A 27,804-nucleotide genomic window follows, 5' to 3' on the forward strand; every position below is an offset into this window, starting at 1 on the left:
CACCTTCACTCCACCTTTTCCTGCCACATTTGCACCCAAGTATCTAAAACTATCCACTTCCTCCTGTCGCTCTCCCTTAATGCTCACTTCCAGTCTACTGCCACTTTCACCCCTTGTACATTTCATCACCTTACTTAAACCACATTTATCTTTAGCTTTCTTCTATCACATACTCTCCCAAACTCTGTTACCAACTTCCTCAATCCCTCCTCCAATCCTGCCACAAGTGCAGTGTCGTCCACAAACAACAGCTGGCTCACCTCCCACTTTTCTCCATTTTCTCCAATCCCTGACCCTACCCTTGCATTTACCTCTCACACTATCCCATCCATGTATAAGTTGAACAGCCAGGGTGACATAACTCATCCTTGACGAAGTCCCACCTTTACCTCGAACCACTCACTCTCTCCATTTCTAATCCTGACCACAAGCTCTACTACTCTCATAAGAACTCTTGACAGCTCCCAAAATATAGTTTACACATAACAGCCACTCCTTAGACCTCCCACCCCTGCCTCCCTTGCATCACAGTATCATCTGTACAGGCATTCTCCACTCACCCTAGCCTTATGCCATCTTCCATTCTTGCTCAACAGACATTTCCCTCTTGCTCAATGCCGTTTTCACCCCCATCTATCCATTTTGTCCTCTGTTGTCCCTGCAAGTTCACCCACTCCACCAATGCTTTTCACAACCGTCATCCATGAGGAGCTAAGATGAGATGGCGGTAAAGGGTGGTGGATGGGAGTGGAGTGGGTATATGCCTTTTGACTTTGCTACCTCCCTAGTAAGGGGGAAAAAGCCCTTTGTAATTAGGTAGTAGGGACAGAGTCAGACTCCAAGACCTGTTTTTAAGTGTACTATAAAATATACAGGAAAGAAGCCTCTAATCTCTTCCATATGATGATGCCTATGTAGGCATCATGAGGTGCGAGTGGGTATACAAGGATGCCGGTGTTGGTCTTGATTATATTTTGTAGTTGTAGTCGAGTAACCCACTGAAATCTGTGAACTGGCTTGATCATATTTCCTGTATTTATTATTACATATGGCCTGACATCTGGAAGGGGCTGAGTTGGGAGGGGGGGTGAGGTGGATGGGAGTGGATTTTATGCCTTTGTTTTTTTGGCTACCTCCCTTGTAAGGTGAAAAAAGCCCATGGTATATGTATGTATTATTACTCAGTGAAAGAATGAGTAATGCAGCAGTGACTATTTTATAACAAGTATGATGCATCAGCCATTGTACATCATGCATCCAGTGCTGCACACAAGAATTTGACTCGTAATGAAGAGAACCTGAATACAGGTAACTTGAAAATAATACTGGTCCAAGATTGATTAATCAATCTGTTACTCCTGGTCTCTCTTGCAGAAGACCTGTGGCCAAAATATGCCAAGTAATGGGAGTAGAAACAGGACTAATATTAATACTCCAGGTCTAGTTCATTTTCCTAGTGAAATTGTCAGATTTTGAGTGAAATTGTCAGGTCTTGTGATCTGGCCCAGAGGGAGAGAGTTGTAAATAGGACACTGAAGAACCTTGGACCCAAATGTGTATGCATGGGGTCCAGCAAAATTTGAAGCTCTGGTGGCTGGATTTTTGTTTTTCCAAGTCAGATCCACAGGAAGTTTTGTGGACCTGGAGCTATGGGTGAGTCAAATCGGGGTAAGTGGCCAAAATTACCCCAAAAAGCCCTATGGATTTTGACCAAAATCGTCAGGTTGGCCAATTTCACCCAAACTTGTCCCAGAAGGAGTGAGTTGTACACAGGGGACTGGAGGGTAAATGTGAGGACCCTTGGACCCACAGGCACACATGTCCAGGTGAGATCTGCTGGAGGCCTCATGGACTGGGACCAGTAAGTGATATAATTGCCAAATCAGAGCGAGTGGCCCAAATAGCCCTAAGGAAATGAACTACGGATTTTGACAGAAATCTTTGAGTCTGCCGAATTGGCCCAAACTTACCCCAGGTGGAGTTGTGAACAAAGACACGTGAGGTACGTACATGTGGGGCCCCAGTCGGATTTGAGGCTCTAGGTTGATTTTTGCTCTTCCTCATCTATTCACAACCATTCTCCTCTCACACCTGCCTCTTGCATCCAAAGCCCCATTTATTTACCTATGCCTTTGTTTTTTTTGGCTACCTCCCTTGCCAATGTTCACTCCTTTCATTTGCCCAAACCATCCCGCAACTTTGACCTTTTCCACCAGAATCTCTGCAGCAAGACAAAAGGTACGTTGGGTGAGAGGGACTGATGAGGTATGGATTGTTACTGACTGGATGCCACTAGATGGGAAGTGTGGAAAAGGAAGAGGATATGTTTTGTGGAGGTTGGTGCAATCACAGAATGGAGTGAGAACAGTGTACAATGACATGTTCAGCATTTAGGGGTAGTTGGTTTGTGTCTAGGCCTGTGTTGTGCAAGTATAGTTTTAGCCGTAACCCAAGTGCAGTAATGCCAGTGTGGTTCTTGTTTCTCTTTACCTTTCTATTCAAACAAATACTTTATACGTATATATACCAAATGCTTTTTGCCACTTACAAGGGAGGTAGCCTAAGTCAAAAGGATAAATCCGCTCCCACCCATTTCATCCCTATGTACTTCACTCCCACCCACCACCCCTCCCTCCCTCTCTTCTTGGTTCCTCTTGGATGACTGGTCACCCCTGCATCTCACCCACTGCCCTGGGTCAGAAGCAATGCAGCAAGACACAGCACACCTATAGCAAGGCCACGTCATCCAATCAGCAACTCCTCTATATCCCTTCATGCAGAAAAAGAGAAGATGGGAAGAAAGACCTTTGGGCTGTATCAAAATATCATTCACACATGCTCCCTCACTCCATCTAGGTGATATGAAATTAGAATAGGAGACAGGACCCAGTGAGCTTTGCACCTTTCCTGTATACTACAATTAGGTAAATACCCCCTCCATCACCCACCTACTCCCTTCCATGCATCACAGCATCATCCACACAAAACCACTCTCCACCCACCCCCCTCCTCCCCAATACCTCTTCCACCCCATACATCCACCTAATCCCTGATCACCCCCTCATGCTTACTCTCTCCACCCCCACCTTCCACATCTTTTACTAATCTTTCTTCACTCGTTCTTTCTGTGTCCAAACCATTTCATCAACCCTAGCTCCCTTTTCACCCCTGCTCCTCATTTTATCCATCCCAGCAATCCCCACCACACTTTAAAAGCATTTCATCTTGAAGACATTTAAACTCTTCCTCTCTCACGTTCCATGCTTCTGCCCCACATGGTGCTGTGTGCACAAGCATCCCCTTGTACAACCTCCTCCCAGTATCCACTCCCAAATGTCTATCCCTAATTACACTTTTCAATCTCCCAAGGCACCCACCTGCCTTGCCCAATCCACACCCCATCTCCACTTCCACTCCCCAAAGTACCTAAAGCTATCCACTTACTCCAGCCCTCCCCCAATACTCCCCTACAATTTGCCACCATCCTCTGGCCCAGAACAACCCACCTCCCCACCTTTATTTGCCTGCACACCCTCCCAAACTCTGTCACCATCTAACTTAACCTCTTCTATATGATGATGCCTACGTAGGAGTCATGAAAATACCTGTGTCAGCATCTTGGTTATATTTATTTTGTAGTTGTAGCTGAGTAACACCGTATTCTGTGAACTGGATTGATCATATTTCCTGTGGTTATTGATATTCAGTGAAATAGATCAGATAATACTGCTGTAAGTTTATATTTTATAATGCAAGTGTTGTGATGCATCATCAGGCAGCTGCCCAAGAATATTTGACTTGTATTGAAGGTTAATCCCTCCTCTGATCCTGGTACAAGCGCAATGTCATCAGCAAACAACTGGCTTATCTCCCATATTTCTTAATTTTCTTGAACCATCTCCGATCCTCGGCCCATTACCCTTGCCTCTCACCACCCCATCCACATATACCAAGGGATTTTGCCCCCTTACAAAGGAGGTAGCCAAAGTCAGTAGCACAAATCCACTCCCATTCACCACCCCTCCCTCCCTCTTTTCTTTGCTCCTCCTGGATGATGGGCCATCATCTCTCCCACTGCCCTAGATCAAAGCAATGTAGTAAGATGTAGTACATCTACAGTAAGGTCACTTCATTTAATTGGCCAAATCCCAACCCCTCTGTCTCTTCATGCATAGATGAGAAATCCCTCTTAACCCCCCCATCTATTCCCTTCCATGCAGACACTCATCTTTCCCAAATGTCTATCTTCAACATTTCCAAACTCAGTCACAAGCTTCCTCCCATCTTGCTACAACAACCAGCTCATCTCTCATTTCCTCCATGTTCTTAACCATTTCCAATACTTCTTGCACCACCACAATATAAAAGGGGCAAATAAAAAGCAAATTTATTTTATATATATATATTCTGAAAACATGGCCTTCCACTGGGTTATGCAGTAACTATGCTTATCCCGTAACAATAAGATTAAAATTAACTTCACTATACAGATCCAGATTTTGAGGTTGCCTCTGCACCTTGTTCATCTTGTCTCAAACAGATTGCCACTGGGTTATGCAGTTACTATTCCTATCCCGTAACAATACTTAAGAGTAATTATAAAATCTCTTCAAATAGAATTAAAACTAATTTCAATTTTACAGCTAAGCACCAACAGACTTCAAGGTTGCCTTCTGAACCTTGTTGATCTTGTCTCCAAAACTGATTGCCATTCCCTGCAAAGGAATATTCAAGTTAGTTTATGGCAACATTTCAAAATATCTAAATAAACACCACGTGAGGACAGAGCCTCTAATAGTATGACATTTTGCTCATTACAATTTTTCAAGTACATAATACACATGACATTAAATATGGGGAATGGAGGAGAGAGGGGGTCACTGAATATAAGGAGAGTGAGAACAGGAAAGGATAAGGATAAGATGGAACAATTGAAGAGGACTTCCCTTTGTCTTCTCCACAGTAACTACACCTGTGCAACACCAAACTGTCACCTGCCCAGACCACTAGATTCTCCCAGATAACTACCCAATGATATTGAAAACTTTCCAGTAAAGCTTACATTGCAAGTATATTTGCTTACCTGGCTCTTTGATCGGATACGAATATGTCCTGTAACTGGTGCATCTGCATTATCAATGGGCTTCTCTATGGAGAGGTTAGCCAGGGCATCCTCTCCAAACACGGATCGGGAGTACAAATTGGCTGCCATGTAATCTCCCATCCCACCAAGAGCTTTGTCAGGTGTAAGACACTTCATGTTTGTAGATTTGCATAAGTACTCCAGGTACCCTTTCAGCTCAGTCATATGGGTGTTAACTGTCACCTGGGGTGAAGAGAAGACCTTGATTAACCACTTTGGTAAGAGTCAAATTCTCGTGTGCAGCATTGGCTGCCATATGTATGATTCATCACACTACTCACATAAAATATGAAGTCACTGCTATATTACTCATTCTCTTAGTATGAGTAATAAAACACAAAATCCACTCGTGTACAACTACAAAAAATATATAATCAAGATACTGATGTCAGCATCATAGTATACTTACCTTGTTCTCCCACTCAAATTCAAGCCACATCTGACGGAACTCAAGATCTGTGCAAGATGCTGGGACAATATAGTCCATAATGTCAACATGGATGTCATTAAGGATAACTACATTACGGTCACTTGTAGAACCCTTCACATCATACACTGCAAGTAGAAAAACAAGTGGACTGTCACTATGAACCTGCATCCTTCTCAATTCAATATTTCAAATATGCCATTTGGCGAGTGAGTTTCATCTCCATCAGGGGGGGGTGGTTTGGTGGCAGAGTTTGGGAGGGTGTATGAAAGAAGGAAGTTGGAAGATAAATGTGGGTAGAAGTAGGGTGATGAGATGTGTATGGGGAGAAAGTGGCAGCAGGCTGGGAGGAGATGATTGTGCCAACAGCACTGTATGGGGGAGTTTGACAGTGTGGTTTGTGAGAGTGTTGGGGTAGTTTGGACACGGGAGAGTGAGGATGGATGGGGCCTTGGGAAAAAATTATTTTCTCCATCTTCTCTTTTTCTGCACGAGGGGGAGGAATGCAGATTAAATCAAGTGGCATTGCTGGGCAAGATGCAGGGATGACCCATCATCCAGGAAGGGGGGAAAAGTCCTTGGTATATTTATATACCAAGAGCTTTTCTTCCCCCTTGTAAGGGAGGTAGCCAAATCAGAGGCATGTACCTACTCTCACCCATTCCATTCCCCTCCACCACCCCTTCCCCTTTCTCATCTTAGCTCCTCATGGATGATGGGTCATCTCTGTATCCCACCCACTGCCCTGGGTCAGAAGCAATGTAGCAAGACAATACATCCACAGCAATCAGTGACACCCCACCATCCCTCCCTTTCTTGCATAACAGTATCACTACACACAGCCACCCTTCACTCATCCCCATCTCTCACCCTCTTCCTTCCTTGCTCAACAGACACCCTGCTCCTACTCAATACCCCCCATCCTCAGTCATTCCCCCCCCAGCCCACCCTCCTACCAATCCTTCACCACTAACTCCCTAATAATTTCTTTTACATACATGCACCTTTCATCCATGAAAAGCTAAGGTAAAGGGAGGAATGTAATTTGTTTTGCTGCATTGCTTCTGACCCAGGGCAGTGTGTGGGATACAGGGATGACCTGTTGTCCACAAGGTGCTAAGATGAGAGGGAGGAAAGGGTGGTGGAATGGGAGGGGGATAGTGGGTACATGTGTCTCAACTGTGGACGATGGTCATTCCCTATCCCCTGCCCAGTGTTTAGGCAAGAGCAAGAAAACCTTTGTCAATTAAAGCAGCAACATAGGAAAAGATACGAACCAATATTGCCAAAAATGAATCCATTCTCTGTGGAGGCAACCTTGACGTTGGCCTTAATGTTGCAGAAGTCGTGAGGAGCCAGCACGACTGGCTGGGGCTTCTCCACCAGCTTGAGGTCTCCGAGAGTGGCCAGCTCCAGGGTGAGGTTCTGGAGGGTGTCGCCCGTCTGGTTGACGATGAGCACGTCCAGGACGATGTCATACTGGTTGATGTGCACGTAAGCTTCTGCGTACACTGGGTCGCTGAAGCCCGTCAGCTGAGTCACCTTGCTCAGTTTGCTGGCACTAAGGTCAACGCCTTCCTTCTTGCCTCCGCCTACGGCCATCGACATGGACAGCTCGAACATGTTCTCGGTAGACGAGGGATCGTTGCCCTTGGTCAGGTGACTGAATCCAATATGGTCGTCCACATGTTCGATCACTTTGTTGTGGGCCTTATCCTGACGGAGCCTCTCCTCCTCTTCACCCTTTGCTGTCAGCATGCGGGACAGTGCACTGCGGCAGTCCGTGGTGAAGATGCTGGCCACACTAGGTGTGCGTTCACTCAGGACCTATGAATAATAATAAAGTTATCAGTCAATGGTGGGTGGTTAGGGAGTGGTTGTGTGTGAATATTTTGACACACAACCATGTTACTGCATGAGATGACAAACAGGGGTGGGGAGTCATTGATTATTATTATAATTTTTACTTATTCTTTTTATTTATTATCATTTTTTTCGCATCCAACCTAGTTATGGATCTAAAGGTTTCCTGTCGGCATGCTCTGCCTTTGTAATCCTTAGATTAAATGCAGCAGCCTTGCTCTGGATGTGCTATGTAATGCTGCATTGCTGCTGACCCAGGGCAGTGGGCAAGATGCATGGATGACCTGTCATCCAGGAGGAACCAAGATGAGAGTGAGGGAGGGGTGGTAACTTTGGCTACCTTGCTTGTAAGAGTGAAAAAGCCACACATCTATCAGTTAAGGCCTGGCTCCTCTATATTCCCAACAAAATACTAAGAAATTAATCTGAAATATTTGTTTTACTATCAATCCCTAACTTAATCCTCTAGCACACATTTTTAGTCCTGTCTTCTATGCATACACTTTGATAAGTAGATACCCAAGAAGACTAAAAAATTCTTTGTACTGCATGTTGCATTAATGTTCAACTTCAATCAAAAGCTTTAAATTTCAAATGGCCTCCTTGAATAAATCAAGTTTTGAGGTACCACTGTACAATATATGTACTGTTCTGTTACCTGTGTGGAAGTACACTTTTTATATCTACTTCAAACTAATTTAAAAATGGAAGTCAGACTGTGGAGATGTAGCCCCTTGATTAAGATATGAACCTTGTCTAATGTCTCTAAAGAGCCTATCCTTGTGATAACCTATGGTGCACTCCCATATTAAGAAAGATAACTTGTCTATCTATATACATACATACATATACCTAGGCTTTTTTCCCCTTACAAGGGAGGTAGCCGAAATGGCATACAATCATTCCCACCCATTCCATCCCTGAAAACACTCCACATCCCTCCACCCTCCCTCTTATCTAAGCACCTCCATGTGGCGAAGTACAGATGATGGTCCACGTCCTCCGGGAATGTCCATTGAGTCCCCATTGCTCCGACCAAGACCTTAGGGAAGCAAATGAAACTGCCCTTATATGGACACGGTTCTGGTGCGACAAGATATGATGATGACCTCCTGGATGACGGGTCATCCCTGAAACTTGTCCACTGCCCTGGGTCAGAAGCAGTGTCTATCTATATACCAAGGGTTTTTCCCACTTACATGGGGGATAGCCTAGTCAAAAGGCACATACCCACTCCCAACCCTTTCCTCACTCTCATCTTAGCTCCTCATGGATGACGGGTCATCCCTGTATCTCGCCTTCTGCCCTGGGTCAGAGTCAATGTAGCAAAACACAGCACATCCACAGAAAGGCCACTTGCTGTGGAAGACAACCTGGCCCTTCTTTGGTGGAAAAACCCTTTGGTACAGATGTATGCAAACATACATATGATGATAATGATATGGTTTAACGTCACAAGCTCCCTCCCATCGGAAGGCTAGGATGGTGCCCCTCACAGAGGACTTTGTAGCATGGAATTTAATGAACCATGCCCTTGGTTCAACTTCGCTGGTGGCAGGATTCAAACCACCATCACCTCGACCTTTGCCGCAAGTAATAACACCCCAACCTGCTCAGCCAATGAGCTCCCTAAACATACATATACCAAAGGCTTTTCCCCCCTTACAAGGGGGTCGCCGATTTAATGAAGCGGCCTTGCTGTGTCTTGCGACACTGCTTCTGACCCAGGGCAGTGGACAAGGTGCAGGGATGACCCATCATCCAGGAGGTGCTAAGATAAGAGGGAGGGTGGAGAGGTGCTAAGATAAGAGGGAGGGTGGAGAGGTGCTAAGATAAGAGGGAGGGTGGAGAGGTGCTAAGATAAGAGGGAGGGTGGAGAGGTGCTAAGATAAGAGGGAGGGTGGAGGGGTGCGGAGTGTATTCAGGGACGGAATGGGTGGGAATGATTTTATGCCTTTCCCTTTTTGGCTACCTCCCATGTAAGGGGGAAAAAGCCTTGGTATATGTATGTATGTACAAGGGATGTATGCATATATTACATACCTGGAGGCAGAGCATCATACGGTCGAAGTCATCATCCGTCATGCTCTTCTGAGGCAGCCCAGACTTGCCAAGATGAACAATCGAGGAAATAATCAACATGGCTTCGGCAGCAAATGAATTCTGTTTCTTCAAGTCTTTCTCCATCATGAAATACCTGCATAATGAATCCATGTTAGGTAAATTAACCTTTTGACAAATGAAGACCAGATGTAAGAGTATCTTTCAACATACTGTGCATTACAATTGCGTAAATACAGCTGGGTAAGACCTGAATACTCACCTAAATGTCAGCTTCACAAGTGTGTTGGCAAGAACACTGCCAAGGTAGAAGTACCCATCAAGGAGGTACTTGCGCAGAGGTGGTCGTTCATCTCCCTTTGCACTTGACCTGCAGTAGTTCAAAAATTAATTTCTATTCAAGAAATATTGACTGAGAAGTATGGTAGGGGTTACTAGGCTGGATAGAGCGAGAAATAAGCAGGTGACGAGGAGATTGGGGGTGGAAAGGAAGTTGGAAGATGGGATTAATGAAAGAGTACTGGAATGGTTCAGACAGATGGAAAGAATGAATGAAGAAAGATTAATAAAAGAGATGTGGAAGGCAGAGATGGAGGGAGTGAACATGAGAGGGACAACCAAAGATGAGATGGATGGATGGGGTAAAGAGGACATTGGGAATGAGAGGAATGTCTGTTGAGGAAGGAAGGGAGAAGACAAGATAGGGGTGAAAGGATTTATACCTGGCTACCTCCCTTGTAAGGGGGAAAAAGCCCTTGGCATATGCAAAAAAAATATTGCCAAACTATTTGTTACCTCCTAAAGCTGGGTCTTAAAAGATACTTAATTTTTTGTATCAATGGATACTAATCCATTGCTGAATACAACAAAGTAAGGAAATTATACAATTATCATTATTATTTTTTTTTGCACTACCTGAGTAGGAAGTATATTCTAATTTACACAAAACAGATTTCATACTTTGTTGTGGAGAAGGCTGACTGGGAGGCATAGGTTCCATCAGCCGTAATCAGCTTTGATGACAATTTCTCCTTTTCTGATGTTGCTGCACCTTCTTCCCCCATTTCTCCGGCTGTCCTCCGCATCTCATCATCAACCAGTGGCAGCTCTCCCAACGTTCCTTTGATTCCCGCGATGACGCCGTGAATATCACCTGTGGAATGTAGAAATACCATCCATTTGACCAGTGTTTCTCAACCTTTTACTCTTGCATAACCTTTGAAATAAATTGCATGTCTGATGGAACCCCAATGCAAAAAATGTGTACCATATCTCTCATTTTATTTTCATTGTAATAATAGATTAGATAGGATGACATCTATATTACAATAACCTTTTGCAGAACCCTGGTTGAGAAATGTTGCATTACACTATTATCTCATTCTTGAGCAGTAAAACTTGATCAATTTTTTGTTGGAATTTAAAGTAGGCAGAACGGAGGAGGCTAAGAAAATGACCGTGGTGAGTGAGGAAAATGGAGGAGAAATAAGGAAGGATGAAGTGAAGGCAGTTAAGATGATGAAAGCAGGTAAGGCACCTGGTCTGGATGGATGCCATGCAGAATGTCTAAAAAAAGGAGGTACAGTGATGGTGGACTGGCTGGTGAGGTTATTTAATGTTTGCTGGAGAGAGGGTAGAGTGCCTGTATAGTTCCATTTTACAAGGGAAAAGGGGACAAGTGTGAATGTAGTAGTTTCAGAGAGATTAGCTTGTTAAGTGTAGTTGGGAAGGCTTATGGGAGGATCTTGATTGAGAGGATTAGGAGAGGAACAGTGTGGATTTAGGACAGGTAGAGGTTGTGTAGATCAGATCTTTGTGGTAAGACAGATGTGAGAAAGCTATAGGAAAGGGGAAGGATGTTTTTTGGGCTTTTATGGATCTGGAAAAGGCTTACGATAGGGTAGACAGAAAGGCACTGTGGGAGGTTATGCAGATATATGGGATAGGAGGAAAGCTTCTGGGAGCTGTCAAGAGTTTTTATGTGAGTAGTAGAGCTTGTGTCAGGATCAGAAATGGAGAGAGTGAGTGGTTCGAGGTAAAGGTGGGACTTCGTCAAGGATGCGTTATGTCGCCCTGGCTGTTCAACTTGTACATGGATGGGGTAGTGCAAGAGGTAAATGCAAGGGTAGTGGGTCAGGGATTGGAGATGGTTAAAGAAAATGGAGAAAAGTGGGAGGTGAGTCAGCTGTTGTTTGCGGATGACACTGCACTTGTGGCAGGATCAGAGGAGGGATTGAGGAAGTTGGTGACAGAGTTTGGGAGAGTATGTGATAGAAGAAAGCTAAAGATAAATGTGGGTAAAAGTAAGGTGATGAGATGTACAAGGGGTGAAAGTGGCAGTAGACTGGAAGTGAGCATTAAGGGAGAGTGACTGGAGGAAGTGGATAGTTTTAGATACTTGGGTGCAAATGTGGCAGGAAAAGGTGGAGTGAAGGTGGAGGTAGAATGTAGATTGAGAGAAGCGAGTAAATGCCTTGGTGGATTAAAGTGTGTAATGAGGAATAGACATTCGGGAATGGATGCTAAGAGGAGACTGTATGAAGGAGTGATTGTGCCAACAGCACTGTATGGGGCAGAAACATGGAACATAAGAGAGGAAGAGAGGAGTTTGAATGTGTTTGAGATGAGGTGTCTGAGAAGTATGATGGGGGTTACTAGGCTAGATAGTGCGAGAAATGAGGAGGTGAGGAGGAGAACAGGGGTGGAAAGGGAGTTGGGAGATAGGGTTGATGAAAGAGTAGGATGGTTTGGACACATGGAAAGAATGCGTGAAGAAAGACTAGTAAAAGAGGTATGGAAGGCAGATGTGGAGGGAGTGAACATGAGGGGACGTCCTAGGATGAAGTGGATGGATGGGGTGAAGGGGGCTTTGGGGAAGAGGGGAATGTCTGTTGAGGAAGGATGGGAGAGGACAGAAGACAGGGGTGAATGGAGAATGGTTGTATATGGATGATGTTGTGATGCATGAGGTGGAATGGGCGGGGGGATGGGGGTTGAGGTAGTATGTGTGAGCAAACTTTTGACGCAGCCCGAAGGGATTTCTCCCCTGTCTTCTCCTTTTATGCATGGGGGGACGGAGAGGGGGGGTCGCCAATTTAACGAACCGGCCTTGCTGTGGATGTGCTGTGTCTTGCGACACTGCTTCTGACCCGGGGCAGTGGACAAGGTGCATGGATGACCCGTCATCCAGGACGTGCTAAGATAAGAGGGAGGGTGGAGGGGTGTGGAGTGTATTCAGGGATGGAATGGGTGGGAATGATTTTATGCCTTTTCCTTTTTTGGCTACCTCCCTTGTAAGGGGGAAAAAAGCCTTGGTATATGTATGTATGTAAGTAGAACGGAGGAACCCAAATGGATGAAAGGTGAGGTGTTTAGGGATGAGTGGAGAGTGGCTGTGTATGGATGATACAGTTATGCAAGGAAGGGAGGGCTGGGGTATGGGGGGGGGCTTATGTTTGAATGATATTTTGACACAGCTCAAAGAGATTTCTCCCAGTCTTCTCTTTTTCTGCATGTGGGGACAGAGTGGGGAAGTGAAGCGGCCTTGCTGTGGATGTACTGTGTCTTGCTACATTGTTTCTGACCCAGGGCAGTGGGCAAGATGCAAGGATGATCCATTATTCATGAGGAGCTAAGATGAGTTGGGAGGAATGGGTGGTGGATGGGAAGGTACATGCTAAAGCACAAGAGGTGCAATTCTATAATGAAAAGGAAAGACACTTAAAACTTTACAAAACAATTTATGCATTTGTTCAACACTAAATTCTTTTTTCTAGTGTTGGCAAAATGCATTAATTGTTTTGTAAAGTTTGTTTTTTGCTACCTCCCTTGTAAGGGGGAAAAAGCATTTTCAATCTTGTTACACAGAATCTAACAAGGTTTATCGCTACTGAATGTTATGCAACCTATTTCCAGTGCACTTACCTGCAGATGTTGAGTATTCACCCAAGATCCAAAGAGTGTGGCAATACACATTGACTGACCGAATTGTGGGCAAAGCACTCTGTAGCCGGTCTATGATCAGAGGTCGAAGAGTCTGCAAGGAACCATCATTGTTATGATACTTCAAATGCAAAACTCACCATAGGAATAAAAATATACAACATTACAAGAAACATCTTGTGTATTATTCATATTATTATAAATTCTATTTATTTATTTATCATTATATATTTTTTAGTGTATTTAGGGATAGAATGGGTAGGAATGGTTTTATGCCTTTTTCTTTTTGGCCACCTCCCTTGTAAGGGGGAAAAAGTCTTGGTATATTTATATTTTTTTTTGCATCCGACATAATTATGGACCAAAAGGTCTCCTGTTGGCATGCTTCAGACTCCTTTGTAAAAATACTGTTCCCTCATTCTTTAATATTTAATGTTCAAAGAGTTGACTGTTTTGTTGATGAAACTTTGGGCAACAACATTTATTCAAAATGTACATTCTGAGGCTTTCTGTAAACAGCCCTTTCTGGTTAAAGGAACTATAAAGCAACAGGAAATCCTATGTATATTTTGTATTCAAAGATTATTTTGTCTCAGAGAGAGAGAGAGAGAGAGCATTGAAATTTATTACTACCTAGTTTTGAAACAAATTGCTGATTTGATTGGAGGAATGGGGGATGAGGATGCAAGAAATTATACAGATCTTACCTCAAACTTCTGAATAGCCTCCCTCACAAACACCAGCACATCTGTAGCAGCCAATTCGTTATTGTCGGACAAGAAGTCCATCAGGATCGGTATGACGTTGGCAGCCACGTCTGGGAATTTAATGCTAACAGAATGCAAGGTTCGCACCAGCAACTGACGGTACCTAAGAGATAGAAGAATCTGGAGTTAGTATCAACATATTCCCCCAGATGTCTCTTGTGGAAGACACATGACTCCCCAGTAACCAGCAACAGCCACTGGATTGGCCCACCAGTCACTCAGAGAAGAAATATTGTGTTGTTGTCTGGGGTATGGCTTGCGTGGGGCAGTGCACGTGAGGCATTCCGTGTCTTCCCTGAGATGGTTGCACCTGGGTCCGTTTGTTTTCGTGGTCAGGTCTATTTTGTGTTGGTTTGTATTGGTGCTGGATGGTGGTCTAATTGCAGTTGTGCTAGGGTGGCTTTTGAGAGTTTGTTTTACGACTGTGTGAATGTGAGTGTGAGAGAGTGTGTGTGGCGTGTGTGTGTGTTTACCACTGTTCCAATTTGTCTAAGTGAGCTTTGGTGTTGCCATGCTGGGTCATCTGTGTCGGTGATTGCTTTGGGGCTACATTCTGAATATGGTGACAAAAAACAAAAACAAATGAGAGTGTGGTTCAAAATAAAAAGGAAAAAGGAAACTGATTAAACTCATACCATGAACTATGACAATTTACAATAGATATATGATCACAATACAACACCATGAGCTCCCACCACCTCCCACTAGGTATGTTAATAAATTTTGCCAAAGAACCGTGTGTACTTACTTGCCAGTGTCCTCATGTTCCACAGTATTATGGGTCTTCCCCACTTCCTTCTTCAACACCTCCACAGTTTCCGACACTGTCCGCATTGTCACCAACTCCAAAGCTGCAATTAAAAACCATAATCAAACATTTGCATAAAACCATAAAATCCCAGGTTGAGATATTTACAAAATAGGCCACTTGGCAAAGTTGAAGCATGAGCCCACACTACACGTTTGGATGTTGTAAGAAAGGGGTTGGGTAGGTTGAAGTATTCTGTATCTTGTGTGTGTCAATTGTATCTGGAACACTGTCAGTTGTTGGCCAAGCCCATTCTGTGTTGATATAGTTTCCATAATGGGTAATGGCCTGAAGGTTAGGTTAGGTTAGGTTTGTTATGGGAGAGGTTTCTCAAGCTTGATGTCTACGGGAGTCAGGTGGGATTTGGTGGAATGTTTATTTTGTGATCCAAGCACGGTGGAACTCCTAGTTCCAACATGTAGCGATGAACCGTTATCCAGGAGGTGCCATGATAAGAGGGAGGGGAAGTGGAGTGTGATAGGGATGGAACGGGTGGGAGTGATTTTTATGCCTTTGTTTCTTGGCTACCTCCATTATAAGGGGGAAAAAAGCCTTTGGTATATGTATGTAAGCATGGTGGGGCCCTGCTGCAGATGTGCTGTGTCTTGCTACATTGCTTCTGACCTGGGCAGTGGGTGCGGAACATATGACCCGTCATCCACGTGGAAACAGGATAAAAGGGTGATGGTTGGGAGTGGAATGGGTGCATGTAATGGCAAGTTACCTTCCTTATAAGGGGGAAGAAGCCTTTTGGTATAAAGATTGATTTGGTTTAATGTCACAAACTTCCCCCTATTGGGAGTCTAGGACAGTGCCCCTTACAGTGGACTTTGTAATGTGGAATTTAATGAACCATGTCCTTAGTTCAACTTGTCCCGAGCAGGATTCGAATCGTCATTATCTTGACCTTCACCGCAAGTAACGACACCCTAACCCGCTCAGCCAGTGGGCATCCAGAGGTACAAGTGTATATTACTGCAATGTTTGAGTACTATGATGACTCCATTTTCTCCGGTCAATCGTCTGTGCTTGTGTAATGTGCCAAGAAAGAAGAGTGTGTTTGTGTTATTACATGAAGAACTTTTAAATAAAACCGAACATTAATCTATGTCATTACCAAGGTTTAGGGTCTTCTTCCTCACTTCCAGATCAGGCGTAGCCAAGATGCGGAGAATATCCATGGCCAATTCCTGCAAAACCTTCTCATGCTGTGGTGTGTCCTTCAGGGCCATCAGACGATCTAAGACGATCAGTTTCACATTGTTGTCACTCTCCTTCACAATCAGTTCAATGTAGCAATTTGCGGCAGCCTGAAAAGACAGTTTTACACAAGTTTTACTAGGCACTGCTTGTTACATAAAGTACTGGTAAAAACACATTTTGTAATGTATGCTCAAATCGAAAAAAAAAAAAAAAGATTCCAAACTGTTCTTATACCTTGATAGCTGACGGTGCTGAAGACAGGGTGACAAGAGTACCCGCAGCCTCGTACCTCACAGCAGGACTACTCGAGTTGAGGAGATTGTAGATGCAACGGATGAATCTTGCCCTTTCACTGGGATTTGTATGACAAACCTGTTTTTGCAGAGGAATAAAGCAATGGAAGCAATTAGCAAGACAATATGACCACCACTTTTCTCTGTTATGCCTGAAGTGACTCTCTTTAGTCATCTCCAAAAGAAACTTTCTCCATTAAGCATATTTGTCAGCATAAAAAATACACATACTAAAGGCTTTTTCCCCCTTACAAGGGAGGTGGCCAAAAAATAAAGGCATAAAATCCACTCCCACCCATTTCATCCCCACTCCCTCCCTCTTATCTTGGCTCCTCTTGGATGACAGGTCACCCCTGCATCTTGCCCACTGCCCTGGGTCACAAGCAGTGTTGCAAGACACAGCACATCCACAGCAAGGCTGCCTCATTATCAGCAACCCCCTTTCTGTCCCCTCATGCAGAAATGGAGAAGACGGGAGAAATCCCTTCAGGGTATGTCAATTTATTTTTCACACATACTCCCTCACCCTCCATTTCCCACCCACTCCCCCTCATGCATCACAGCATCATCCATACATTACCATTCTCCATTCACCCCTATCTTCTGTCCTCTCCTAACAGATATTTCCCTCTTTCCCAATGCCCCTTTTACCCCATCCATCTCATCCTTGGTTGCCCCTTCATGTTCACTCCTTCCACCTCTGCCTTGCAACACACACACACACACACAAAAATTATATATATATATATAATAATAATAATAATAATAATAACAATAATAAATGTATCCTCGTTGGCACTTAGGAAAAGAGCCCTTTACCTTGTAAATAAGTTCTACAATGACGAGCTGAAGGATGTCCCCAAACGAGTTGACCTGGTCAATGCAGGTGGACAAGTAGGTCAGGGCACGTTCTTGGTCCACATGAATGAGCATCATGAAGGCATTTCGCTTGCACGACATGTCTTGCTCACCCTCCAGGAAGTTGGAAATCAGTTCTGGTGCATCCGGGATCAAGAAATCAAAGTTCCTTGAAAGAAAATAATCAAATATAATGCCAACATTGATGGGCTCAATTGCATATATTTTCTATACTGTACAATGAGGGGGGGAGAGAGAGAGAGAGAGAGAGAAGAGAGAGAGAGAAAAAGATAACAATAATAATAATAAAAGAATAAAATACATTTCATGACCTAAGTTATCTTAACATACATATACCAAAGGCCTTTCCCACCCCTACATGGGAGGTAGCCTAAGTCATACATATACCAAGGCTTTTTCCTCCCTTACAAGGGAGGTAGCCAAAAAGGAAAAGGCATAAAATCATTCCCACCCACTCCATCCCTGAATACACTCCACACCCCTCCCTCTTATCTTAGCACCTCCTGGATGACGGGTCATCCCTGCACTTTGTCCACTGCCCTGGGTCAGAAGCAGTGTCGCAAGACACAGCACATCCACAGCAAGGCCGCTTCATTAAATCGGCGACCCCCCCTCTCTGTCCTCCCATGCATAAAAGGAGAAGACGGGGAGAAATCCCTTCGGGCTGCGTCAAATTTTGCTCACACATACTACCTCACCCCCCATCCCCCTGCCCATTCCACCTCATGCATCATATCATCCATATACAACCATTCTCCATTCACCCCTGTCTTCTGTCCTCTCCCATCCTTCCTCAACAGACATTCCCCTCTTCCCCAAAGCCCCCTTCACCCCATCCATCCACCTCATCCTAGGACGTCCCCTCATGTTCACACTCTCCACATCTGCCTTCCATACCTCTTTTACTAGTCTTTCTTCACTCATTCTTTCCATGTGTCCAAACCATCCTAATACTCTTTCATCAACCCTATCTCCCAACTCCCTTTCCACCCCCGTTCTTCTCCTCACCTCCTCATTTCTCACTCTATCTAGCCTAGTAACCCCCATCATACTTCTCAGACACCTCATCTCAAACACATTCAAACTCCTTCTCTCTTCCTCTCTTATGTTCCATGTTTCTGCCCCATACAGTGCTGTTGGCACAATCACTCCTTCATACAGTCTCCTCTTAGCATCCATTCCCAAATGTCTATTCCTCATTACACTCTTCAATCCACCAAGGCATTTACTCGCTTCTCTCAATCTACATTCAACCTCCACCTTTTCCTGCCACATTTGCACCCAAGTATCTAAAACTATCCACTTCCTCCAGTCGCTCTCCCTTAATGCTCACTTCCAGTCTACTGCCACTTTCATCCCTTGTACATCTCATCACCTTACTTTTACCCACATTTATCTTTAGCTTTCTTCTATCACATACTCTCCCAAACTCTGTCACCAACTTCCTCAGTCCCTCCTCCGATCCTGCCACAAGCGCAGTGTCGTCAGCAAACAACAGCTGGCTCACCTCCCACTTTTCTCCATTTTCTTTAACCATCTCCAATCCCTGACCCACTACCCTTGCATTTACCTCTTGCACTACCCCATCCATGTATAAGTTGAACAGCCAAGGCAATATAACGCATCCTTGACGAAGTCCCACCTTTACCTTGAACCACACACACTCTCCATTTTTAATCCTGACACAAGCTCTACTACTCTCATAAAAACTCTTGACAGCTCCTAGAAGCTTTCCTCCTATCCCATATATCTGCATAACCTCCCACAGTGCCTTTATGTCTACCCTATCGTAAGCCTTTTCCAGATCCATAAAAGCCCAAAAAACATCCTTCCCCTTTCCTATAACTTTCTCACATATTTGTCTTACCACAAAGATCTGATCTACACAACCTCTACCCATCCTAAATCTACACTGTTCCTCACCAATTACTCCCTCTGTTCCTCTCCTAATCCTCTCAAGATCCTCCCATAAGCCTTCCCAACTACACTTAACAAGCTAATCCCTCTGAAACTACTACATTCACACTTGTCCCCTTTTCCCTTGTAAAGTGGAACTATACAGGCACTCCTCCAGTCCTCCGGCACTCTACCCTATCTCCAGCAAACATTAAATAACCTCACCAGCCAGTCCACCATCACCGTACCTCCTTTTTTTTTAGACATTCTGCATGGCATCCATCCAGACCAGGTGCCTTACCTGCTTTCATCATCTTAGCAACTGCCTTCACTTCATCCTTCCTTATTTCTCCTCCATTTTCCTCACTCATCACTCTCATTTTCTTAGCATTTCCCACTGCAACTATCTTTCCCTCCCTATCCTCCTTCACATTTAGCAACTCCCTAAAATATTCTGCCCATCTTCCCCTTACTGCCTTCTCTTCCATTATCATCTCTCCATCTGCACCTTTTACCTTTTCTTCTCTACTTGATTCACCTCCTCTTCCTCTCTTAATTTCTTTCCAAAACATCTTTTTATTACTTTCAAAATTTTCTGTCATACTCTTACCCCACTTCACATCTGCTCTCCTCTTTGCCTCCTTTACCTTTTGCTTTACTTCTCTTTGTACCTCTCATACGACTCCCTCGTCCTATTTTGTAACCAATCTTTGAAAGCTTGCTTCTTCTCTTCTACAACCTTCTTTGTTTCCTCATCCCACCATTCACTACCCTTCCTTCTATTTCCTCCTGTCCTTCTTGTTCCACACACCATCCTTGCACACTTTGTGACTCCCTCCTTGAACCATCCCCATTCCTCCTCCACACCTAGCTCTACTCTATCCTTCACTCCCTCCCACTCCTCCTTCAGCTTCTTCTTGTACTCCTTCTCCTTTTTCTTTTCATTTAAAGAGTTCACTCTAAGCACCTCCCTACCTTTTGTCCCTTTCCTCTTTCTCCATCTATCCTCCACTCTCAACTTACCTTCCACCAAAAAATGACCTGGTATTCCCCCACCCTCTCCCCTTTGCACATGTACATCCTTAACTCTTCCTACCATAGTCCTATTTACCACTACATAATCCATCAACGCTCTATCTACCACCCTTCCATCCATCACCCTCTCCCACGTGTACTTATGCTTGACTTTCTTCCGAAACACTGTATTTGCTATCATCAACTCTCTTTCTAGACACATTTCCACCATCAACTCTCCACTACGATTCTTTCCTGGAACTCCACATTTCCCAACCACTCCATCAATTGGACCATTTCCTACCCTAGCATTAAGGTCTCCCAGTACTATTACATTGACATTTCTCCCTAAATCATCTATGCACTCATTTAAATCTATCCAAAAGGCCTCCCTTTCTTCTACACTCTTCTCACTGCCAGGCCCATATGCACTTACAAAGACCCACATCTCCCTCCCCAGTTTCACCTTCATCCACATTATCCTTGAGGAAACCTCCTTCCACTCCACTACACGTTTATCTATCTCTTCACTTACTAGAATAGACACCCCTTCCCTCCCTCACCCTCTCTTCACTCCTGATAACCTCCCACTTACACTCCCAAACTTACACTCAAAAGCCAAAGTCAAAAGGTATAAATCCACTCCCATCCATTTCATCCCCACATGCTCCACACCCATTCACCCCTCCCTCTTTACTTGGCTCCTCCTGGATGACGGGTCATCCCTGCATCTTGCCTACTGCCTTGGGTACATCTTTACACAATATAATGTTAGGAATAAATGGGTGTGGGGTTATGATAAAACTCACTTGTAAATGGTAAAGATGGCAAGAACTGCATTACGCCGGACGTAGGAGTGACGATGCTCCAGACAGGTCCTGATGGTAGGCATGAGTGGCTCCAACAACTCTGGCTCTTTCAGCTTACATAAGAATCTCAGCGTTGAACCACGGATGAATTCGTTTGGGTGGGAGAGATCCTACAAATTGGGGAAAAATTGGAGCACTAAGTTTTGCAGCACATTAAAATGGTATGGTATTTCCAAATTACATTTCTTAATCATTCAGCGTTTTACTAAAAGAAACAGTCACGAGAAGAAGCAGAAGAGGAGGAGAAGGAAGAGAAAAAGAAGAAAGGGGGGGTTATCTGCAAGATATTTTTTTTCCATTGCAGTTTTATGTACATTTTTCTTTTCCAGCTTTCATGGAGTTGGAGACTACATATGACAGGGTTGACAAAGGAAGGGTGGAAATGTACTGGGGTACGTCTGTTCATGGTAGTAAAAAGTGGGAACTGCTCCTCTTCTACAACTCTCAGTGACAAATTCTAACAGCTAGTTGACATAGGCCCCAAATAATATATATATATATTGCAGTATTTCACAAATGACACGTGAATATAATTTACAGAAAAAACCACGGGTAAATAAGAAATGTAGTCTGAATGTTTTCGTCTATTTAAGACATCATCAAGGGAATACAGTAAAGGAGATACAGAAAGTATATATACTACAGAAGTAAAAATATTGTAAGGAACACGGAAAGATGAATCACACACACACACATCATCTTACCTTTCTATAGGCATCACACACAAGAATCATCTCCTGCAGCAGCTTGCCATCGGTCGTGGTCTTTGGCACAATTTCCCAAAATACGAGGAGAAGCTTCTTGATAGTGTGATCTTCCAAGGGCATAACAAATCGGATCACTGTCATGAGGATGCCCGGCAAGCGTTCACCACTCAGAATCAACTGAATCGTCTTCTTCAAGGCAGAGGTCTTCACTGGTATGTCCCCATTTTCTGGAGGTTGGGGGAATAAAAATTAATAAATATATAAAAATAAATTAAAATACATACATATATCAAAGGCTTTTTCCCCCTTACACGGGGGAGTAGCCAAAAAGAAAAAGGCATAGAAATCACTCCCACTCAATACAATAAAATATAACATAATTGTGCCATCAATCCCAATTTAGACAATCTGCAGTTTTAGTGATAACACAAATTATTAGTGTTTTATTTAGTTATATTTAGCACACAAATAACTCCCCTGCATATTTAAAATTAGCTAATTTGCAGTTTTGAACAATCCATCTATTGCATCACATCTGTCTTGCGAGACTTGCAATTTCTGTGATAAGTGGTGGGATTACAAAGCTTTTAACAAAAGGTTCTCTCACTAGGCTAGTAGGATGCAGAGATCACTTAGGCTGTATTGTACAGACTATAATATTTATTTTATAGTCTGTATAACTATAAGGAATAAGCTAATTTTTAAAAACAGGTTTGTGAAGTTAATGGAATTCCAAGAACCGCCTAAATTTCACCACTGGTGACAACATAGACTGTTGGTAATTAATCTTAGCATGTAAACAACATGAGCATAGAGGGTGGGTGGGGGGTGGGGGGGAAGCATATAGTGTTGACAGATACCACCATTAATAATGGCATTATTATCCAAAACCAAAGTCCTCTTCAACAATGGAAAACAATTATACTAATGACCCACTTTTGGAGAATAGGCGAATGTAAAAAGATCCGTATACATTCGATCACTATCTGTGATCCTCTTCAGCAGATGAAGAGGATCACAGATTGTGATAGAAATATATGGATCTTTTTGCTTTAACCTGTTCTTCCGAGAAAGTGGGTCATTAGTATAATTTTACCAACGTGCTACGACATTACTTTGTTGTGAATGGAAAACAAGTTGCTACCAACCTAAATCATTTCTCAGCTGCAGCTCCGATGGTTGCTCTGAATCCCCAGGCGCTTGAATCAGCGTGTAACAGGGTTGTTCCAAACTTCCCATCGTGCTCCCGTATTTACAAATTCTATGGCGAACTGAAAAATTATATAAATAAAATGTCAACCTCGAAAATCGCCAGCTTGTATATACATGCAACGTTTTACTACACATTCAAAGCCATTATGTACACATCTTCGACTTGGTGAAATAAACGAGTGAAAACACATCATTTATCGGTAGAACACTAAGTATATTAATATGTAATCAGATGGTATTGTCTGGCAAGTTGAAAGAGGTAACTAAAGTATTAGAGGAAGTCAGTGCCTCTGTGTCTACTGAGTCGGCAGTGATGAAACAACCTTGGACTGAGGTGGTCAAAAGGAAGAAGAACACAGAGAAGAAGAATTTATTGGTAGTTCAGTCAACTGATGAAAATGTAAAGATGAAGGATAATAAGAAGGAGATGGTTAAGATCTTAGAGGGTACTCAGATAGTTGACTCAAGATTTACACAGAAGGGTGATGTTGTCCTGAACTTTGAGGATGAATCAAAGAGAGATGAAGCTGCATCGAAACTTAATGCTTTTTCTAAGGTGAAGACTAGGGCAGTGAGGAAGCTTATGCCCAAAATTATGATATGTAACGTAAATAAGGAGGAAGCTGCTGCTGGAGGGATCATTGATGTCTTGATTGACAAAAACGAATATTTGCAGCGGGTGGATGATGCTAAGTCAAAGTTGGAGCTCCTTTTCTGTAAGCCTGCCTCAGGTGGTACTCAGCACTATATTATTAGATGTGATCCTGAGATAAGAAGGCTGATTCATGTGAACCACGATAGGTTGAAGTTAGATTGGGGCGTATACTTTGTTAGAGATAGATACATGGCAACCATATGTTATCACTGTCAAAGAATTGGCCATGTAGCTCAGAAATGTAGTGCTATGCAGAAGCAAGAACCTCCAGTCTGTGGTAAATGTGCAGGAGAACATAGCACAAGGAACTGTGAGGCTGATAGAGTGCAGTGCATAAATTGTATAAGGTTTAAGAAGGCAGATGTAGGCCATGTTGTGAGTGATGGAAGACTTTGTGAAGTTCTCCTTGAGGAGCAAGAGAAAATTAGAAGCATTACAGAAAACGGTTATTAAATGGAGGCAAATGTAAATATTTTGAGAGGAGCGTTTATAAATATTCAATCTGTTGGAAATAAGACACATGATGTTCGAAATATGATTAATGATGGAGGTTTAGATATATTGTCATTGGCTGAAACATGGCTGAGTAAATATGATATGGCAATAATTCAAGAAATGACTCCTGATACACATACATTTCTCCATAAGCCTAGAGCTGATAGGAAGGGTGGAGGGGTTGGTGTTTTCATTTCTAAAGTTTTTCACAAAGTAAAGGAAGACAATACTGAGTCATGCATTAGCTTTGAACATATCCAAGTCAGTGGAGAACTAGGTGGGCAGAAGTTTGTTTTCATAGTTGTTTATAGACCCCCTAATGCTGATATTGCAACCTTTCTCATTGATTTCAGATTATATCTTGAGACTGTGGATACAGTTAGCAGAAATGTTTTTATAATGGGAGACTTCAACTTATGGGTTGATGATATAGCAGATCATAATGCTGTTGAATTCATTGAGATGATGAATGGTTTAGACTTTGTTAACAAGGTAACAGAGGTTACATCTAGCACTGGACATATGCTGGACCTAGTTTTTGGTGATGAAAGACATGCTCTCTTAAGAGATGTCTGTGTTGATGAAGTCTGCAGTATTTCTCCTATTCATAAAGTGGTTAGATTTGTTTTGTACTCTGAAAATGTTGGTAAATTAAAAAAGAGGATAAGTTTTCGGTTAAAAGTAAATTTTGATCCAAATTTGTTTATTGAAAAAATAAAAAGCAGATTAGATTTAGTGAAGACGGAAAATTGTCATCATAGCTTACAAAGGAAAGAAAATTGTGTAGGATGTATACTGTCACAATATACAAGTATTTCAAAGGAGGAATATGAGGCTTTTTGTCCAGTAGTTGAAAAAGATATTATTGTCAAAGATAGTGCTCCATGGTTTAATGGTGAGATATTGGCAGCAAAGAAGGATAAAACTAAAAAAGAGAGGGTGTGGAGGAGATTACGCACTGATAATGCCAGAAAGGATTAAAAGAACGCCAGAAATAAAGAAAATAGACTCATATTTCAGAGAAAAAAACAGTACTATTCTACAAAGGTTATGGACGCCAGGTCAGATATGAATAAATTATATCTTATTCTAAATAATTTGACTGGAAATAAAAAGAAGTCAAAGCTCCCTGAGGGTTATTCGGATGAAGTACTGGCTAATAAATTTTTGGATTTCTTTGATGATAAAATAATGCACATAGTGGACAGTTTTTCTGAAGATGAAACTGTTTTTGGCCATCGATTTGCTCGAGCATCGGAGAAGAGATTACTTAACTTCCACGAGATAGACTTGTCTAAAGTGAAAGATATTATACACAGAGTGAAAAAGACACATTGTGGAACTGATCCATTTCCAATGTCAGAAATAATGCACAGTCAGAATATTGAAGATATTCTACATGTTTTCCTGCAGATTGTTAATCTAAGTTTAGTAAATAACATTTTCCCAGAGAGTGAGAAATTAGCTATTGTTAAAGGTGACCTTGATCCTCAGAGTCTGGGCTCATATAGACCTGTATCGAACTTGACTTTTGTTTCAAAGGTTATTGAGAATGTAATCTTGGATCAGTTATGGACTCATCTAAATGAGATAAATGCAATACCGGATGATCAGTCCGCATATCGACGGTTGTACTCCACCGAAACTACGCTATGTACTGTGGTGAATGATTTAATAGTAAAGATGGACGAGGGAAAGTGCAGTGTCCTAATTATGCTTGATTTGAGTGCTGCATTCGATACAGTAGTGCATAGCATTCTTTTGGATGATTTGCAGAGTTGCGGTATAGAGGGAAATGCACTGGCTTACTTAGAAAGCTATCTGATGAACAGAACGTATTGTGTACAGATTGGAAAATCCTATTCTAAGAAAAGATCTCTGCAGAGAGGAGTTCCTCAAGGAAGCGTACTTGGTCCTGTTCTTTTCTGTATATACACCATAGGATTATCTGAATTGCTATTGCGGCATGGTGTCAATTTCAAATTGTTTGCGGATGATACCCAATTCTACATGTCTATGTCTGATGTTAATGATGCTGAAGAGAAACTGGAAACTGTCTTGTCTGACGTCAAATCATGGATGGATGGAAAACAACTCAAATTGAATCTGAATAAAACTGAGGTGTTGATTGTGGGAAAGAAAATGAGTCTCAGAAGATTAGGTACTAGGAGTCTGCGGATATTGGATAGTACGTTGGATGGAAGAAGTGCTGTTAAGGATTTGGGTGTTCTATTGGATGAAAATCTCTCTTTTGAAGCTCAAATCAATAAAGTGGTGAAAGTTGCTGGATATCATTTGAGGAATATTGGTTTTGTGAGAAAATATTTGGATGAGGATACTGTAAAGATGCTTCTTCATAATTATGTTATAAGTAGACTAGATTATTGCAACTCTCTTTACTTTGGCTTACCAAAATATCGGCTTCGGAAACTACAGTATGTTATGAACAGAGCTGTGAGATTACTCAGAGGTCTTGCACCTCGTGAGAGAGTAACTCCAGTACTCATGGAATTACACTGGCTACCAATAAAGGCGCGGATAGTTTTCAAGATGTCTTCTGACTTTTCGAGCCTTGAAATATGGAAAACCAGAATATCTAAGGAGTCTTCTCAACGATTTTCAAGTGGATACTACTATGGGGCTTCGGCATGGTGATGAACAATATAGGTTGAATGAGCCAAGAAGTAATTTGGTAATGGGTTTTCGAGCGTTTGAAAGATGTGCGCCAAGACTTTTTAATGAGCTACCACTAAATGTCAAAATGAGTAGAAACTGTGCCATTTTCAATAAAAATTTGAAGACACATTTGTTCACCGAGTGTTATGACATGGATGATTTGTGTATTAGAAGTGACTATAGTGTTTGATAACATCAATGGAGGCCCTGCAGAGCACCGATGCTGGTGGAGCGGGGCCTAGAACTCCCAAATAACAAGTAACAAGTAACAAGTAAGTAACAGTAATAGGCATCCAGGTATAATCATCATGATCATATCATGATCATGATGTGGCATACAATATTTCATCCTTGGCATCATAAAATTACATTATTCCGACCATAAAAATATTTCGTAATCCTTAATATTTACATATCTTACCAAATCATGCACAAATTTATTTTCGATATATTCAAATACAGGCCTTATGAATATTGTTTTCTTTCGAGTTCAGGACCTGGTTGACACATTGGCCACCGACACGTCAACACCGACAACCGTCGTACGTCAACCTTGCCAAGCGAAAGCGCTAGCTACAGTCGCTAGTATTTTTTAAAACTAATGATTAACGATTAGTATCAAGATGGATCATTACAGACTACAATGTATACCATATAATGAATTGCTTCGTGAAATCCTATAAATATATATACTACTGATCATTCATATGCAATACGAAAAATGCCTGTTTTATGATAAATAATGATGTCAATAATAGCATTATGTTAGATACACAGTTCCTTATATTTCAACATTTGTCGACCTAACTCCTAATGTATGCTAGGTTGCATATGTACTCAATACAAAGAGGTAGGCGTATTGCTACATAAGCAACACTCTTAATCATATGATTA

At 42.5% G+C, this 27,804-nt stretch overlaps 1 protein-coding gene across 1 annotated transcript; it reads right to left on the bottom strand.

Moving 5' to 3' along the window:
* Positions 1-4,386: 4,386 nt before the first annotated feature.
* betaCOP (coatomer subunit beta) lies at positions 4,387-27,474 on the bottom strand. The gene is made up of 17 exons (XM_076198508.1): positions 27,332-27,474; positions 23,021-23,143; positions 21,870-22,099; positions 21,106-21,275; positions 17,327-17,534; positions 16,449-16,586; positions 16,129-16,321; positions 14,952-15,054; positions 14,144-14,306; positions 13,419-13,530; positions 10,455-10,647; positions 9,757-9,864; positions 9,477-9,630; positions 6,848-7,397; positions 5,553-5,698; positions 5,084-5,326; positions 4,387-4,715 (listed from the first exon to the last, which is right to left on the bottom strand). The coding sequence occupies exons 2-17, from the start codon at positions 23,109-23,111 to the stop codon at positions 4,644-4,646; spliced, it is 2,874 nt and encodes a 957-aa protein (XP_076054623.1). The 5' UTR covers positions 23,112-23,143; positions 27,332-27,474; the 3' UTR covers positions 4,387-4,643.
* Positions 27,475-27,804: the final 330 nt, after the last annotated feature.

This window comes from Oratosquilla oratoria, chromosome 15, assembly GCF_046742065.1.
Source record: "Oratosquilla oratoria isolate Oo_2021 chromosome 15, ASM4674206v1, whole genome shotgun sequence".
NCBI classification, from domain to species: Eukaryota; Metazoa; Arthropoda; class Malacostraca; order Stomatopoda; family Squillidae; genus Oratosquilla; species Oratosquilla oratoria.